Source organism: Eublepharis macularius, chromosome 1, assembly GCF_028583425.1.
Source record: "Eublepharis macularius isolate TG4126 chromosome 1, MPM_Emac_v1.0, whole genome shotgun sequence".
NCBI classification, from domain to species: domain Eukaryota; kingdom Metazoa; phylum Chordata; class Lepidosauria; order Squamata; family Eublepharidae; genus Eublepharis; species Eublepharis macularius.
This window is the reverse complement of record NC_072790.1, coordinates 149774108-149793275: the sequence shown is the minus strand read 5'-3', so window position 1 is coordinate 149793275 and position 19168 is coordinate 149774108. Positions and strand designations below refer to the sequence as shown.

Sequence of the window (19168 nt, the reverse complement as noted above, 5' to 3'; positions counted from 1 at the left end):
AATCCCCACCCCACCCTCAATTCCAAGCAGAGAATATTGACATGGGCTGAAAATATTTCTCAGCTGGTAGTGAGTAATGCATGCTTTGGCGTTAGATAAAAGTATTTGTGTAATAGTTCTGATGTTGGTTAAGACCACCATAATTGTAGACTATTCACTGTTGAGTCTGTTTTTACCCTTTGGCAGAAACCTATTTGTATATCAGGGTTTGCATTGCACCAATATTTTAGGCAAAGGATCTGAGTTCAATCTAATCAAGTCAAAGCCTTGTATTAACGTAACTAATTTTGGACAATCTTTTAACTAAAGCAGTGTAGGATCTAGTACATATTTAAGAAATTCTTGATTCAGTACTATCAGAATGTTGTTATTTTTACAAGGTACCAGCAAGAGCAGGAAAAGTCTGTCTACCTAGCTATAGAATTTTTATCTCACCATTTCTCTAAAGAGCTCAGGGCTGCATACTTGGTTCTATCCTCCTTTGCTTTATCCTCTCAAGCACTGTGTGTTAAGAGTAAGCTTAGAAAAAAATGACTAGTCCAAGGTCACCCAGCGAATTTGGTGACCAATATTATATGTATAATTAGTCATTGTAGTAGTTGGGGGGAGGGGGAATCAATTCCATTCTGTAAAATTCAGTGTAGATCTTGCAGTCCACTCTTCTGACATTAGAAGAAAGGGAAAATAAGGTTTGTTTTATAGTCTATAGCCCTGTACATACAACATATATCCAGATAAGTCAGTATTCATAGAGATGGAGTGGGGGGTGAGTGTGATAGCTCTGTCTTTCGCTTCAAGCATGCAAGCCCTGCCTTTAGGTGTTTGTTGAAACTTGGACACCACAACCTACCTGTATGAGCTTAAAAACTATGCCTACCTTCAGACACACAAGAGAGGTTGGAAGAAGCTCATTTGAGAAAGGGAAGGGTTGGGCCAGCATGCTCGCTTTGTCTCTACTTGCATGGGTTAGTATCAACATGTGCTATGTGTACAAGGCCAGTTGTTACGATTTTAGTTCAGAAAATTCTTTGTGGTCAGGATATTTGCTCCTCTTTAGCCTGATGCAGTGAACATTCTTGAATATAATCATTGTGAACATATAATTGCTGACAGAAGCCATTGGTGGAGGCATATTTTTCACACTTCTCTCAGCTACCCAGAGACCTCTGAAAAGCTGGTGCTGGAGATTGTGGGCTTGCTTGGGCAAAAAAAAAACCCCATTGCCTTAGGGGCTACATTGAGGGGCTACCCTACCTCACTGTTGCTTCAACAGACACTTTTTCACAATCATTGCTGGTAGAAGAGAGAAAGTAGGGCAATTTCACCCAGTTCTCCCTCTACACAGCAGCTCCCCCACATCTTTTCTCGTTGCAGGTACTGCAACCTCCAGGATCAGTTGTTTTATAGGTCTCAGAATTTTGTTGGAGGAAGAGGGGGAACAGGAAAGATCCGTGCCATTTTATTTCACAGCGCTGGTATTAATACTGTGAACTCTTAAGTTCTTATTTCTGCAGTGTTTTGAATGTCCAAAGTTCCTCTTATTCTGTCTCTCGATTGACATACTCTGGAGGATATATTATTAGTGCATAAAAATAATGGGCTGGATCCAAAGTTCAGTTTCCGTGAGTGGAAGGCTCTTACATCAGTAACTATACTCTGGTTTCTCTTCAGATCGCATAAATCTTTTGCCTTTTACTACACACAGAGTCAATTAAAGCCCTCACTCAGATGTGAGTCCCTCTCTGGGGGTTTAACAATGTAATAGGTACGTAGAACAGGGCTCAGCTGGGTCTCACCTGCTGCAGCACCGGATCCTCTGTGACCTGCTGGCGGGTGCTCTTCACAGCAGGTCCCTGCATTTCCTGCTGGCGGGGCTCCCTCCTCTTCGCTGCCAGATGGGATCTCCTCACTGGAGTCCTCCTTCCCCCCTTACCACCCTTGATGCTGCAGCAGCCTCCTCTCCTGGTTGCACAGGATGATGGCGGGGCTTGGAGCGCCTTACCAATGACCGTCTGGTGCTCTCTCTTTGTCGGGACCTTCTTTTCTTCCTTCCATGCATGCCACGGCGAAATGGCCAGCCTCCCCAAACTTCAGGCAGAGCCCTTGTTTCATCCTTCTCTCCTTCCCCCTGAAGGGAATGAGCCCCACAGCCGACCTCTTTCTCCCGGCCGGTGCTCAGTGGGGGCTTTTCTTTGGCTAGCTTGGTGTTGCAGGCGAAGCAGTTTAACAACCTGCTCCCGGTTCTCCACTTCACATGCCAACTGGATCCACCCCAGCAGGGTTCTTGGCTCATCTTGTACCATTGCCTTGGCCACCAGGTCCAGGTTTAGTCTGACCCTAAAGAATTCGATTTTCACCCCCTCCGTCCAGTCTTGCACTTTTGCCTCGTACTAATGAAATTCCATGGCGAACTCTCAGATGGGGCAGTTGCCCTTCCTCATGCACTTCAATTTTGTTCTCCCCGTCTCCTCCTCGAGAGGATCTTCATATTGTTCCTTTAACACTTGCACGAAGGCATTCACACTCCTCAGCTCTGGAGCTCGGGCAGCGTAGAGAGTCACATACCATTTAGCTGCTGTCCCCCCCAACCGATAGCCCAAATAACTCACTTGGCTTGCTTCATCAAGGAAGGTGGGGCCCCATTCTCTCAAGAATTCCGCCACTTGCACTAGGAAGTACCCCAACTCCTTGAGGTCCCCTTCAAATCATGCCTCCAGCTTGCGTAATTCCAGCAGATGCTGAAGTGGCATCCCTGGCACTCTTCCCCCCCTTAGGATCAGGGCCCCTCCCAGCGGCCCTTCCCCGGGAACAACAGGTGGTAGCCCCAGCTGCATCAGCTCTTGGCTTCACGGGTCTTCTGGGAGCACGGGGTGCTGGTTCTATGGCGCTCCAGCCACTAAGTCGGGGTGCCTGCCTGGATTTCCTGGTTGTTTGGGTTGGACTGCTGCTTGCACCATGCCTTGTACAGATTCCATGAAGGCATACGTGTTGCACCTCAGCACCCCCATCTCTTCCCAAAAGCTCAGCTACGGGGTTTACCCCCTCTCATTCTGACTCTTGTTCACTGTCTTCTCCATCCTCTTTCCTGAGGGGTCCTTCACCCAGGAATACGCTCCGTCGACACAGGCTTTTCCATCGGCTCTTCCGCTTTCTCTTCTCCCTCCTTCGAGGAGTCCCTCCCGGTGGGGTGTCTTCCAACCTATTTAGGAAGCTTCCATCCCATCGTGGAAAGCTGAGGGGAGTTTGGTCCTCCTCGACCAACACGTCAGCGTTAGGCCCATGCGGGTTCGTGCGGTTTTTAGGTTGATTGGGTTGTTCCTTGGGTCTCATGGGAGTACTCCTGCCTGCTCCTTCTGTTGTCATGGCACAGGTAGCAGGTTCTCATAAATACTCTGGGTCCAAGAGAATTAGGATGATTCCTGTCAAACTGTCAGGTCATGGCAGGTGACACCCCCCCCCCCGATACTTCATTGCATCAGACCAGGCTGTATGAGTTAAAGCTCTTTATTAGTGGATGTCGTTCATGACTGCAGCAGGTCATTGACAGGAATACTAGTACAAAGTGAAGCATCAGTGGTTATACTCCCCTCTTCCACCCCTTCTCCCAGCCGAGGCCGTTAATTTTGGCAGGAAGCTTTCAGGCGGGGAACTGTTAGTCTTTCTCATGAGAAGAGTTCTTCAAGGCCATCCTTTCTCAGACAAAGCAGAAAGGCATGTGTAATCAAAACAGCAGGAGACAGATAAGGCGGTAGGAGCTAGGGGGAGGTTCATACCATCTCCCCTTCCCCCCATCCAAGTAGCACACAGGAACCCAGGCAGGTAGCTGAAGCATGGCAGACATCTGGTAAGCATGTCTGACAACCTAACATGTTTATATTTTCCCTCAAGTTTAATATTGAAAGTGCATGTGGAAAATATCTGATTTGCTAAGCAATTTTGTAAAAGATCCACACTGGAACTAAACAACAATACTAAACTGATGGGCTTGTGTAGAACCATGTGTTTAATAGTTGAACTTCGTAAGTTTATAGTGGAGTTTCATGTATATGCTGATGGCAGTTTGTACACTCTTCTGCATGTATGCCACCGGTTCTAATCTCTGGATTCTTGCATAGTGTCTGTCTGTGGTGATGTTTAGAAGGAAGTGAGCATGACTTTGATAAAATTGAAGTTATGGAGGAGTAGAGGGGATAGACTCGCTTAGTAGTTTAGCTTCCCACAATTACTCAGATTCACAGCCTTGGTATGTTCATTGAATTCCAGTTTGGCAGTAGCCACTGTATGCAGATTTGCTTCTGGACTCATCTCATTCTGGTGAGACGCAGAGCAGAAGGATGTTCAAGCTAGCTATACTAGCCAAGAGAGACTCATGGAGTCAGAAGCTGTAGCTAGGATTAAGATTACTACTTTCATTGGATCGTGTTATGACCTTTACTTTCTTTGGGTAGACTTTGCCTTTAATCTTCCCCTTACACCCTCTGGGTAGTTTGCTGCCACCGGGAATCTATTATTCCAAAATATTTTGATGTATTGTCAAAGGCTTTCACGGCCATAGAACGATGGTTGTTGTGGGTTTTCCGGGCTGTATTGCCGTGGTCTTGGCATTGTAGTTCCTGACATTTCGCCAGCAGCTGTGGCTGGCATCTTCAGAGGTGTAGCACCAAAAGACAGAGATCTCTCAGTGTCACAGTGTGGAAAAGATGTTGGCAGGTCATTTATATCTACTCAGGAGGGGTGGGGTTGAGCTGAGTCATCCTGTAAGAGTTTCCCAGGGTGTGGAATGCTAATGGCGGGAGGCTTCACTGTATCCTGAGGAGGTTCTTTTGCATATGGATTGGTGCTTGATGTGCTAATCTTCTCTGCAGGGCTATTGTCGGGGATAGAGTGTTTTGTTAGCCTGGTGTTTTTCAGAACTGGAAACCATGCTCTGTTCATTCTTAAGGTTTCTTCTTTCCTGTTGAAGTTTTGCTTATGCTTGTGAATTTCAATGGCTTCCCTGTGCAGTCTGACAAAGTAGTTGGAAGTGTTGTCCAGTATTTTGGTGTCCTGGAATAAGATACTGTGCCCTGTTTGAGTTAGGCTATGTTCAGCCACTGCTGATTTTTCAGGTTGTCCAAGTCTGCAGTGTCTTTCATGTTCTTTTATTCAGACAAGAAACCTTAGGAATGAACAGAGCATGGTTTCCAGTTCTGAAAAACACCAGGCTAACAAAACACTCTATCCCCGACAATAGCCCTGCAGAGAAGATTAGCACATCAAGCACCAATCCATATGCAAAAGAACCTCCTCAGGATACAGTGAAGCCTCCCGCCATTAGCATTCCACACCCTGGGAAACTCTTACAGGATGACTCAGCTCAACCCCACCCCTCCTGAGTAGATATAAATGACCTGCCAACATCTTTTCCACACTGTGACACTGAGAGATCTCTGTCTTTTGGTGCTACACCTCTGAAGATGCCAGCCACAGCTGCTGGCGAAATGTCAGGAACTACAATGCCAAGACGACGGCAATACAGCCCGGAAAACCCAAAATATTTTATTTAAATTTTCCCTTTGGTAACGTGTTTAAGTGTCAGGCTCCTTCGTGGTTCTATGTGGCCCTGAGGATAGGAATGGAATATAGCAATGACAGCTACTCTGGGATATAACAAAACAAAATAAACTTTTATTTAGTTAAGAAGCGTATTGGTTTCATAAAAGTGGTTCTCGGTTCTTAAAGTTACTTCATTTACTCTCATTCACACAGAGCTCTTCCAAGGCTTCACACACAGTTAGCCTCTTTCTCTAACTCAATATTTGTCTCACAGAAATGCTTAAAACTCCTCAGGCAGCACACAGCTAGCCTCTCTTTCTCTGATTCTTATTCACAGAAATATTAAACCTGCTCAGGCAGCACACAGCTGGCCTCTCTTTCCCTGACTGAGTGTCCTTTCACAAACATGCTCAGTTCAGGTTCCACACAGGTTATATTTCTCTCATAAACACTTCAACATATTCAGGCAGCACACAGCTAGCCAGCTTTCTTCTGACTGCAAACCTCTCCTCACTCTCAGTCTCAAACTGCATTCACTCCGCCCACTCTCAGTCATCAACCAATCATATCCCTCTCTTTCACCCCCACTCTTCACCTATCTCACACCATGCATTTAAAGATACATGCACACATTTACTTGAAATCATTACAGATGGCCACACATCAGTCTCTCCAATGGCTGATAGGAGCAGCACTGGCAATGTTTGGAATTTTAAATGGACAAACCTGAGACACAATGTCAAATTGATCTGCTTAGAAGTAGAACAGACAGAAGCGGAACAGAGACAGGACAAGAAAACTGCCTTTGCTGTCAGTCCTCTGTGTCTTAAGGAGCCAAGGAAGAGTCTTACTCTTGTGTAAGATGTAAACTGGCCCTTATTCGGGTCATATTCCAAGTCTTACACACTTGACATAGATTTTAGTTAGTCTCTTCAAGGCAGTCGCCATAAGGAATGCTTACCTGGTGATTTCACATCACTTGAATAGTGTCTGACTTTGAATATCAAACCCATAATTAATTTGTGTTGATGTGATTGCTCTTGTGTAGTGAGTGTACTCAATGAGTGACAAACACAAGTGATGCGTTTATCTCATAAGAGCTGTGTTACTTTTTTAAAGGAAAGGATGAAATGTGTTCTGAATAAACTGGCATGAAGTGCTTTTGTAGTAAATGATCTTGTTGCTGAGAGAATTGCCTAACTACCACAAATTTTGTACTTCATAATGGTGCTCTTTTTTTAACCAATACTTTTGGACATGTTGATCAGACAACAGCTCATACAGGTGGAAGAGCCAATTTCATTGTGTGTGGCATGTCCTGCATGCTTAATCCTAGACCATTCCCAAAAGGAGCAACTGGGAAAGAGGGCACACAGGAAACATCAGCAGGAATAGGAAACTGGCAAATTCCAGTTCTTTGTATCAAAACTATAAATAATAATGTAAACATTCTTGTCTGGACTTGAGCATAAGGCCTGTAGATTGTCCAGTTCATAGTAATAAATTATATTATGTTACTGATAATCAGGGCTTTTTTTCTGGGAAAAGAGGTGGTGGAACTCAGTGGGTCGCCCTCAGAGAAAATGGTCACATGGCTGGTGGCCCCTCCTCCTGATCTCCAGACAGAGGGGAATTTAGATTGCCCTCCGCACTGTGGCGTGGAGGGCAATCTAAACTCCCCTCTGTCTGGAGATTAGGGGGCGGGGCCACCAGCCATGTGACCATTTTCAAGAGGTTCCGGAACTCTGTTCCACCACGTTCCAGCTGAAAAAAGCCCTGCTGATAATGCTGTATTTTTATTCTTACTCTCAGAACTTGTTTTGATATGAAAATTGGTACAATTCACTCTTCTCTTGTTTTTCCATCACTTTCCACTATTGTTAAGTGGCTTTCCAATTGAAGCATATTCCATATATAGGGAGAGAGCCAGTCCATAACAAAGTCATAGAAGGAGAAGAACCTGATTAAAGCGCCTCTCATTCTGTGATTCTTCTAAGAAGTATATACAAATGCTAAATTGCAAAAATACGAAGAGATTTAGTGTAGCATAGTGACCAGCAGAGTAAGCTTAACATCAGGAAGCACTGAATTCCCTAGGTGGCCTTTTCTACCTTAATTCCTAAGCAATAGGGGGACAATAAACACTAACCTCCCAGAATGAATTGTTGCTTCAGTATGATAATGTATACAAAATGCTTTGGGAACTCTGAAGTATAAATGCTAAAAGTTATTCTTGTTGTTATCCTGAATATTGAAAGAATGTTCATCTATAGCAGAGAGACGGGTTTGTAAATCATAGTGTGTCTTCCTAAAAACTGCACTTTGAATATTACCCATAATGTAACTGTATGTATTTTATTTCTTCATAGGTATGATGAATGGATAAAAGCAGACAAGATAGTAAGACCAGCTGACAAAAATGTGCCAAAAATAAAACATCGAAAGAAAATAAAGGTAGCTCACTAAGGACTACAGCTGAATTTTATTCTTATGCAAAGAGGGAGAAGAGAACACAATACTTCTCTGTGTTATTGTTGAAGGGAGATCCAGTGAAATAAGGACATAGAGTTCATATTTACATTCTATCTGTACATAATGTATCTCCAAGAGTCAAAATTTAAGATCCTTCTGCTGACTGTGAAGAACAAAGCTAATATTTCTATATCAGATATTCATTAATGAATGCTATCTTCTGGTTTGTTGAATACAAAAGTAGACACTGTAATACTGTCTATTGGCCCAGTTTTGTTAGTGAACTAACATGCATGATTTCCAACATAAGAAAACAGGCGAATTCTCTGTATTATCCATAAAGCAGAACAAGGAAAGTAAATTAAGAACGCAAACAATTTGAGTATATTTAGGCTTACACTGTGACCAATCTCAGTGCCAGCTGTATAAAGAAACTGCAGTTCCCTTTAAGACACACTACACAAGACCTAGAATTGCCCACCTCTAGTCTGATTGACTTAGGTTCTCAATGAATTCTGTAGCACAGAATGCTGATTTAGGCATAAGATTCTGTTATGGGACAGAAAGGGACCTGTATATTAGCATATAGTTCTGAAGACAAGGGCACTTACATTTTCTTAAGGGGCCAATTTTCTCCTCCTGCTGCAGCAATCTGAGGCTTTCACAATTTTGTTCCTGGGGCAAATAGGGGTTAGCATTGGGAAGGAGAAATGGTAGAAATTACTACTCCTTAAGAAAATGAAAGTGACCTTCAGTGCACGTCTAAACAGATTTATATCCTTCTAAGCCCTTTTTAAGTCTTCTCAGAATTGCACAGCTCAAGTCTTAGGAATGTGTGATTCAATACAGATCAGTGAAAGGACTTTGTACAATGACAAAACTGTAAATATTCTTATGCAGGTATGTATTAGGATGTTTTATTATTTATTTATTCATTTTGCAGCAATGCACTATTTAATAAAGGCAACATTTCATTAGCAGGGTTTAGGGAAGAAAAGCTCCATTCGTTTTCCAATAACTTGTCTACTTCTTATGTGATACATTGCATGAAATATGCCATTATTTCCCCTTGTGCTAATATAATCTCTGTGATGGACATTGAAGGGTCCATGACAGAAAAAAATCTCTTTCTCTGACTGCTTTCTTTTGCATAGTGAACTCCTAAATTGTTATGGGTTAATTAACAGAATGTAAATAATGGCTTTTTCCCTGTTTAACCTAGAATAAAGCTGACAAAGAGAAAGATGAGAAATATTCTCCTAAAACATTTAAATTGCGCCGCTCATCAAAGCCACCCTTTCATGCCAGTATATCACCTGAGATGGCATCCAAATCAGACAGCACTGAAGCCAAAACCTCTGAATCAACTCCAAATAAATCTTTAGAGATTGCTTCCCTCCTTAACGGACTGCAAGGTAGTGTTAACAGACTTTCTAATTCATTGTCTGTGTCTTTTTTTTCCTTTAAGAAGTAGGAGATATTTGGTAGTCCGTATTCATCAACAGCTAGCAAAAGTATTTGCAGGCAGGAATTTGTATTAGGGCTGTTGTGTTTGTTTTCAATGGGCTGGAAATTTTTGAGGACACCTTTGTGCAGCTGATAGAACAAAGCAACCATTAAATAGAGAGTTGCACAAAATGAGCATTTCTTTTTTAAACTTAGAAAGTTATTTATAGTGTGTCTATAATTTTTGTATTATTAATATACATGCTTCTACCACCCTAATATGACTTTAGAGTTCAGTGCCTGAAGAGTGATGTTCCTATTTTATGTTACTGTTGCTTAGCTACCTAGAAGATCGTTTCACCTCCATGAAGTACATTGCAACTTGCTCTTCCCTATCACAGTTACTCTGTTTCTTAAGTAGACTATTCATTATTCACTACTAGTAAGATTTTGGAGGTTGGGAGTCATCCAGGAGCAGTATTTGGGGTCTGCAGAGGGAAATTACAAAATCACCACTCCCCCCAAGTTTCTGATCATGAAAACGTTCTCTCATTGGCAGAAGACAACTCTGAATCTGTGAAACTTATTAATCAAGGGTTGCTATATTTCATTTTTTGATGGCACAGCAACACATTTTTGATTTGCTGTTCATTTCTTGTCTTATTTTAAAATTCTGTTGAATCACAGCCTCTTACAAGTGGTTCTGTTCCTTGCTGAAGCAACTTCTAGGTTCTAGTCTTGGGTGAGAATCTGGAAAGTTACCATATGTGTGCCCAAGGGTTCGTGCCATACCCAGAGAAAGTTTTGAGTTTCTTTGAACAGCGGAATGCCATGAAACCTCCCTTGCTTTGAAAAGCAATTTGCCATGTGATGTAAGGGACTGATTTTCTGGAAAATAAAATCTAAAGGGCCTTTGTGCACATGGAAATGACCAGGAGGGCTTTGTTAAAATACTGGTCATGGTCCATAACATATATCAGTTTGTTATTTCTCACAATAGAAGCATTCTCCTAAGTTGTGTTGCTATTTTTGAGGCCATATGTGGATTGGCCATTTAAGACCTCTGAAAAGGTTGCGGTGGGCCAGTGGCCCTGGGGGGGGGGGCAACCCCTCACTGGAACACCTTGCCCCAAGTGAAGGGCAGTCCTCGCCCAGTGAGAGGTGGGCAACAACCACTGCTACAAGTCAGCAGCTCTCACCCCAGGTGGCGCAGGGAAGGAGGTACCTGGCCTAGCCAAGGCCCATGTGAGAAAGGAAGCACCTGGGAAGGCTCGAGTGGTATCGGCTGGGCAGATTCTCTTTCTTTCTGGGGCCATTTTTAACTCCCAGTCGGTCCTGGGTTTTCCTTCCCCACCCATTCTTTCTTAGTAACTCTGCATTTGGCATTTATCCAGTATTGTCCTCTGAATATATATTTCTGTGTTATAGCCCTTCCAGCACAAAACACTTACAGAATAATTCTCATTACCCTTTGTCTCTGTGCATTTTTGAGCCTGTTTCATGGTTTGTCTTGCAAGTTATCTACGTTATCTTAGAATAATATTTACTTGTAATATTCATATAAAGTCTTTCATTAATAATATTCAAATGTTCAGTTACCATTAACAAGAAGTGGCAAGTAGTATTTTGATGCAAAAATGGAGGGGTGATTTGGGGGGTTGCTGAGACAAGACTTAAAAGTAAGAGATTCCATTAAAAAAGTTTTTTTTAAAAAATAAATAAAGCTAGAAAGGGGCCGACATCATACATCTGGACTGAAGATGGGCAAATATCAAGCCTGTCAGTCCTTTGACATAAGCAAATGCAGCCATCTAAAATAATCGTTAAATTGATGGATGTTACATATGTCAAGATGCATGTAATTTTTATAATTATGTGCAGGCATATGTCATGACCTAATAATGCTTCTTTACAACTATAAATTCTAACACATTAATTCCCTTTCAGTCTAGATTTCTGATATTAACGTTTTCAATTTCTGAATAATGACAGAAATCATTAGTCCTTCGAATACAATAAATGTAAACACATGAAGTAGATGTGAAGTAGAAAATATAAATATTGTTTATCACTGTACTTGTAATATATCTGGAAGTGAGATCACAATAGTGGCATGCAATGTTTATTTTTTTTTAAATAATAGCTTCTGAAAGTTCTGATGAAAGTGAGCAAGATGATGACCAAAGTGTTCCAAGTGTACATAATAATGGTAAGGAAGAACCTCATGATGAGAATGTGAGCAAAGAAAATAATGAACTCTGTCCAAAAGAGCAGAACAACTCTTCCTTTCCAGAAGAGACTAAAACCCTGGCAGATGCCACAGTCTCTAAACCAATATCCAGATCTCCAGAAAGATTGCGGAAAGAACAGGCAGAGCTATCAGATGATACTGATTATGATGGAGAAAATGAAACCACCAAGAAGAGGAAAGAGGTAAAAAAAGAAGCAGTGGATAAGACAAAGCCACCAGCAAAACGTGGTAAACGGAGGATCTGTGTCACAGAAGAATGTTTAAAAACTGGGTCACCTAGTATTAAGGATGACAAAACAAATGGCAAAGACATGCTTAGTTTAGAGAACAGCAGCAACAGCTCCTCAGATGAAGATGAGGGGAAAAAATTAAAAATCACACCGACAAAGAAGTATAATGGGTTGGAGGAAAAGAGGAAATCTTTACGGACAAATGCTTTTTATTCAGGTTTCTCTGAAGCGGCAGAAAAGAGAGTAAAACTCCTAACTAACTCTGATGAAAGGCTTCAAACTACCAGAGCTAAAGATCGGAAAGATGTATGGTCTAGTATTCAGGGGCAGTGGCCTAAAAAAACTCTCAAGGAACTTTTTTCAGATTCTGACACAGAAGCAGCAGCTTCTCCACCACATGCTTCTCCAGAGGATGCTGTACCAGAGGAGCATCTGCAAACTTTGGTAGAAGAGGAGACCTCTTTGTCCAGTTGTAAAGTTGAAAGGCCTTTGCCTCTCAGCTCAGATACCAAATCTGTTGAGGAGAAAACAATTGAAATGAATGACAAGAAAGTTGAATTCCCAAGTAGTGGCAGTAATTCAGTGCTAAACACTCCTCCAACCACACCTGAATCACCACCATCTGTCACTACAGCAGAATCAAGTAGACATCAATCCAGTGTATCTGTTTCTGACACATTGGCACCAAATCAAGAAGAGGTACGAAGTATCAAGAGTGAAACAGATAGCACAATTGAAGTGGACAGTGTTGTCGGGGAACTGCAGGATCTTCAGTCAGAAGGAAATATATCTCCTACAGGTTTTGATGCCAGTGTAAGCTCCAGCAGCAGCAATCAACCAGAACACACTGAGAAAGGTATAAATGTGTCATTTAGTATATACTTCTGCTGTAAATTATACTGTGTTGGATTCTACAAGCTTTCCAAGGGTCCCCTTGAATACATATTGTATTCAGATGTCTTAGTTGGTGACTTAAAGTCTACAGAAGCTGTAAAGCTCAAAATATAGAATATAATGTCTGAGTCCCAAAGCGATTTCCTGCCAATGTAAGTCAATTCTGCAAAAAGAAAAGGGGGTTATTTGCACACAGTCACTGCTGCAGAGGGAATTCCTCTCATGTTGTTCTTGGAGGTTCTACTGTTCCTCCAGAAGTTGCATTGCAGGGAGTTGGTGAGCACCAGCAGGAAGGGGAATTGATACAGTCTCACACTTACTCACACGCTTCCACTCGTAGAAGTGATTTACATGAGTGTAAAATTATCTTTGGTTTCAACCCAGTATTTTTATTTAAACTCACACTTAAGAGCTAAAATGTTTAGATCTCCTGAAAGTTCTAAAATCCCAAAATACAATTTAATAACTATGCTCTAATAAATTATAGCTGTTCATGGGACTGGAAAATACAGAATTGTTTCAGTAATTTCAGCACAGTATTAACTATAATTTTTGGTAAGGACACAGTTTGTATCTGTTGCTAAAGAGTAGAGCAAGTCACTGAAGATGGAATCAGGCAGCATATTTCTTCTCTTGTCACTGTCAACTATTTTTGGCTTGTTGGACAGCTTGTTTTTTTTTTCTGCAGCAGCACAAAAAGGGGCATGTTAACCCCGCTGGCTTGACTCAGCTGTTTGGTGGGGAACTTCCTGCCAAGCAGCAGATTTGGGGATTAAAATGCCGCCAAACAGGGGTTAAAATGCATTTTAACCCCGCCGACTTGACTCAGCTGCCTGGCAAGGAACTCCCTGCCAAGCAGCTGATTCGGGGGTTAAAATGCCCCTTTCTGTGCCGCTGCGCAGTGGCACAGAAAGGGACATTTTAACCCCCGAATCAGCTATCTGGTGGGGAGTTCCCCGCCAGGCAGCTGAAGACGGTGGGATTTAAACTACCCCCCCCCCCACTTATATCTTCCAATGGGAGAGGGAAGAGAAAAACTCCCCCATCAGGTGAAATAAGCAGCTGGGTGGGGAAGTTTGTCGGTGTGCTCCAAATCTTTACGGAGCACACCAGTGCGGGTTAAATAAGTGATTCCCAAAGTGGCTTGCCACTTCAGAAATCCCTTATTTACATTTTTTTTCCCAGTTCGGTTTTCCCAAAGTGGAAAACCCGATTTTTTTTTGCTGCACACCCCTAGTAGCTCACTGGCCAGATGCTTTTTAAATAGAGTAGTACTTTGTTTTTCTAGTAATGATATCTGAGGCAAAAACAGTGAGTGAAGCCTGGGTTGTACATATAGTATTCTGCCTTAGGCACAGGCTTGTCATGTTCCTTCTGGTGGCGGAGGATGCCACAAATGTTTCCTGACACTGCTTACCTGGGCAGCAGAAGGAAAATGGCAGGAAAGCTGGGGTGGGGTGGGGGGAAGGACAGGCAGCTCCCTGACATGCTGATGTCACTCCTTGTGTGCCTGGAAGTGATGTCAGTGCTGTACCAGGGGCACTGTAGCACTTGGGCAAAACTCTATAGTTAAACCATAGAGTTTTGTCCAAACGCTACAGCATCCCCAGTGACACACTGAAATCACTTCTGGGCACACAGTGAGTGATATCAGAACATTACTAGAAGTTTCATTACATTTCTTGTATGCCCCCCACAACTCAGATAAGTCTCCTACCTGTTGACAGCCTTGTGCTGGCAATCCTACATTTTAGGTCTTGTTTAAGTCTTGCCCTATTTATTTTAAAGCATTTACATGGAACCAAGAAGCAGATGATGGGAGGTCTGCTCAGAAGTAAGTCTAATTTCAATCAATGGGCTTACTCCCAGGAAATATTCTTAGAATTGCAGCCAGTGTCACTAAAGCATTTAAAGTAAATTCTGTGTTATGCAATTACCACATATAAGTGGTCTGTACTACATAAAATACATAGTGTATAATATCTTGTTCTTCCTAATATTCACTGCTTTTTAAATATAAATTGTACAGGTCAGAAAAGGCTTAAAGATGTCCAGGGAGGTGGATCCTCAAAAAAGCAGAAAAGAAGTCACAAAACACCTGTCATGAACAACAAAAAGAAGAGCAAAAGTAGTAAGTATGGCAACTAGGCACATAGCAAAACTTGAATAATAAATTATATACATGAAACTGGAAGTTACAGTTTCAGTTGTATGGACCAGTATATTAAATTTCTTGCTGCACCAGTTAGGTGCCTGGTTTTGTAAACTTGAAACTTAATATCTAGGTGCTTCACGAGTAAACATTTTCAATATTAAGTGAAGAATATGACTATATTGGTATATAACCTCTGTATAGATACATGGTTTTGAAGAGTTGTCTAGACCATAGCAGATTACGTGATTGCTTTCCCTTCTCCCTGCCAGGTCCAAGTCACGTTCTAACTTACCTATGCAGGAACTGTGTAAGATTTCCATTTGTGTAGTTCAAGTTGTCATTCTGTTTTTACCGCATGGTGATCAGATGATGATTAGTTTTCCTCTTCAAAATGCTACTCTCTTCAAGAGAAAATGCTACTTATAAAATGAAACAAACACCTAAAGCAATTCTGAGTGTTTTAGGAATCAACTAAAACTATACAGAGTATTTCTGTGTGTTTCTTCAGCAAACAGCAGTGATAGTGAAGAACTTTCTGCTGGGGAAAGTATTGCCAAATCTCAGCCAACAAAATCAGTTTCTACAGGACTGAAGTCTCAGCAATCCAAATCTCCAGCAAGAACACAGTCTCCGGCAAAATGTGGGAAAAATGGGGAGAAGGATTCAGATCTTAAAGAACAGAATAATCGTTTGCCAAAACTTTACAAATGGAGTTTCCAAATGTGTAAGTGTATCTTCCCTGTATTTTGTTCTGCTCTCTTGTGTTTGTGTCTGTTGAACAAGGAAAAGAATTTTGCTAGGGGAAGGATTGCAATCCTTAAGAAACAAACTAGATGCTCCTGGCTCTTCTAGTCATTTGCATACACTTGACTTCAGCCGTTTTCACACGTGCCTTGGGAGATCGCGTAAACTCATGGCATGAATATCTTCCTAGCATGATTTCCTGGCACGATCCCCTTTAATGGCCTGATGATGTCAGAAAAAGCGCCATTAAACGGGATCGTGCCGGGAAATTGCGCTAGGAAGATGCTTTTATGCCATGAGTTTTGCATGATCTTCTAGGCGCGTGGCCGTGTAAAAGCAGCCGTCATTAATATGAAATATATAGATTTCCGGTTTGGGCTTCATGGAGGTCTGACGCAGCTCCATTTGCGGAGCTGACCGGACTGCCGTTTTAAGTGGCCGGCGGGGGAAAAATAGCCCGCGGCCGACTGCTCTCAGGCGGAGAGCAGGCAAAGAACGCTCAAGACCCTAGGGTGTGCTAGATCTCGGACGAGGGGGGGCTCTACACAACGGGTCCCCTCCCGATCCTTGAGGTCCCACCCTGCGACGGGTCGGCTACAATCTCTGCGGCAGTTCTGGGGCCAATTCGGCTGGCATAAGACCTACATACCCAAGCTTCGATTGAGGGAAGAAACGGAGAGGAGAAGTTAAAATCGAAACAGCGATTACAACCCGAGAAAAGTGAATGAGAAGGTAAAGATCACTATCTTCTGTTACGGGACAGATTGATTAAAGCAGAGAGGAATAAAAGTAGATTTTCAAACTGCAACAGGCTAACGATAAAGAGGGGAAGACTCGGCAAGAGTTGTATTTGAAAAGAGACTCAGTTTAAAGAAGTTATTAAAGGAATTGGACTATTGTTTTGAATACTTGCGGTTATGGAGCTGTGAGAAAAAGACACCATCGCGAGACCTACTGTGGGAAGTCGGGAGACAGGAAGTGCGTAACAACAATAGAGTTGCTGGAGAGAAGCGGCCCTTGCTGGAGGGCAGGAAGAAGGGAATCGCCATCTTTGAAAGGGGAAGGGTCGCGGCCTCAGCGGAAAAGGAAGTAGGCCATCTTGGATTGCAAAATCATAGAGAAACCATAGAGAAAAGACGCCCGACATTTTGGACTCTTTAAAATTTAATTTTTGTAAGAAGACCGGGACATTTGAAATAAAAGGACATTAAATTTTACGCCACGGAGTTAAGGAAGAGAGCAGACTCGTGGGAGCGAGCCAAAGCAAGCCCCACGATGTCAAAAAAAGAGTGGCAATCGGCAATAGAAAACCTGGATAAAAAACTTTTAGATGTGATTAAAGAACTTAAGGACACGAAATTGGAGTTGATTAAAGAGGTTAAAGAGGTTACACAGACAGTAAAATCGGAGCTGTCAGAAGTGAAAAAAGGTATGGAAACAATACAAAGTGAACTACAAGGAACGCAGCAGAGAGTTAAAACAGTAGAAGACGCGATGGAGAACTTAGCAGACACACAACAAACAGAGATGAGACTGATGAGGGGGAGAATGTCAGTTGCAGAAACTAAACACATGGAGAAGCAGTTACGTTTTCGTGGCTTGCCAGAAGTGGAAGGAAAATCAGCGCAAGAACAGATGACTGAGGTGTTATCTGAATACCTGGGGAAGGAGGAGGAGGAAGTTGTGGCTATCCTAGATGTGGCATATCGTGTGAACTCGAGAATTGCAACCCAGAGGAAATTACCAAGAGACGTGATTATGCAGTTTACGACACGAAATATGAAAGAGAAGATTGTGACAAAACAGTTTCAAGATCCATTGGAGATTGATGGCAAGACGATTATCATAATGAAGGAATTACCCAGGTCAGTGTTATCAGATCGGAAAAAATACAAAGTGCTAATTCAGATCTTGAAGGACATGAAAATCAGGTACAGATGGGAGTTACCAGAAGGTGTGTCCTTTGAGTTTGGAGGGGCCAAAAAGCGCATCAGATCTGAGCGAGAGATGGAGCGATTTATAAGGGACAATGAAAAAGACTTACCAACAAGACTATGAGTATGGAGTGTAAAGTTTTATCTTGGAATGTAAATGGACTAAACTCACCGAATAAGAGAAAAAATATTTTCCACTGGCTATTAAAACAAAAATGTGACATTGTTTGTTTGCAAGAGATCCATATCAGAAAGCAGGATGTAAAATATTTAAAATCAGGAAAATTGGGCAAAGAATTTGTAGCGGCCTCCAATAAAAAAAAAAGGGGAGTGGTGTTGTACATAAAAGAGGAGCTACAGCCAAAATTTGTAATGAAAGATGTGGAAGCCAGATTTATTGCAGTGGAATGTATTTGGGACTTAAAGAGAGTGTTGGTAGTCGGAGTTTATGCACCTAACGGTGCAAAGGAAAGCTTCTTTGAGGATTTGAGGAAGCAACTAGATGATCTTTCATACGACCAGATAATTCTTGCCGGAGACTTCAATGGAGTGACGAACTTGGAATTAGATAAAAAGACAACAACTGCACAAAAGAAAAGAGGACTATTACCAAAGCTTTTTTTTGACTTGATACAACAGGAGACTTTAGAAGATGTATGGAGAAGAGAATATCCTAAAAGTAGACAATTTACTTTTTATTCTGCAAGGCACTGTACACTATCAAGAATTGATATGATCTGGGCCTCAAAAGACTTAGCGTTATGGACTAAGGAGGTAGAAATAATGCCGATGGTAGGCTCAGATCATAATCCAATCATGTGGAAATTAGGGAAAAGGAGAAAAAGGAAAGCATGGAGAATAAATGAGGACTTGCTACAGGAAAGAGAGAGTATGGAGATGTTGAGAAGAGAGACAAAGTTCTTCATACAATACAACGTAAATAAAGAAGTACCAACTGACAAAGTTTGGGACGCTTATAAGGCGGTTATAAGGGGCATACTAATGGACTTAAATGGTAGAGCAAGAAAAAAGAAAGAGGAGAAAAGACAAGAGATTGAGGAGAAAATAAAAGCCAAAGAAATACAGTTAAAAAAGAGACCAGGGAAAAAGAAATTATATCAGGAAATTAAAATACTTCAAGAACAGTTAACAGCAATGAATAATAAGGAATTGGAGTGGAATCTTAAAAGATTGAATCAGAAAGCGTTTGAAGGTGCAAATAAACCTGGGAAGTATTTGGCATGGCAACTGAAGAAGAGAAGGGAAAAGAAAATAATAAATAGAATTTGCGAAGATAATAAAACGTATTTGGAACAGACTACCATTAGTAGAGCCTTTTACAAATTCTACGCTAAGTTGTATAATAAGAAAGAGGTAAATAAAGAGTCAATAGCGTTATATTTGGAGAAAATGAAACTTTCGGAAGCTTCCGAAAAGCTTCCGAAAAGCTTCCGGAAGTAATTTCGGAAGCTTGGAGAAATAAACTGAACAGTGAAGTAACAGATGA

General features: G+C 41.8%; 1 protein-coding gene across 2 annotated transcripts in view; it reads left to right on the top strand.

Moving 5' to 3' along the window:
* Positions 1 to 19168, top strand: part of ARID4B (AT-rich interaction domain 4B) — a 185219-nt gene that overhangs the window by 152271 nt on the left and 13780 nt on the right. For both annotated transcript variants that reach the window (XM_054976567.1, XM_054976559.1), the window contains 5 exons: positions 7905 to 7989; positions 9230 to 9422; positions 11597 to 12790; positions 14858 to 14959; positions 15492 to 15707. In XM_054976567.1, the coding sequence (XP_054832542.1) occupies positions 7905 to 7989; positions 9230 to 9422; positions 11597 to 12790; positions 14858 to 14959; positions 15492 to 15707 (1790 nt within the window). The remainder of the gene's footprint in view (positions 1 to 7904; positions 7990 to 9229; positions 9423 to 11596; positions 12791 to 14857; positions 14960 to 15491; positions 15708 to 19168) is intronic.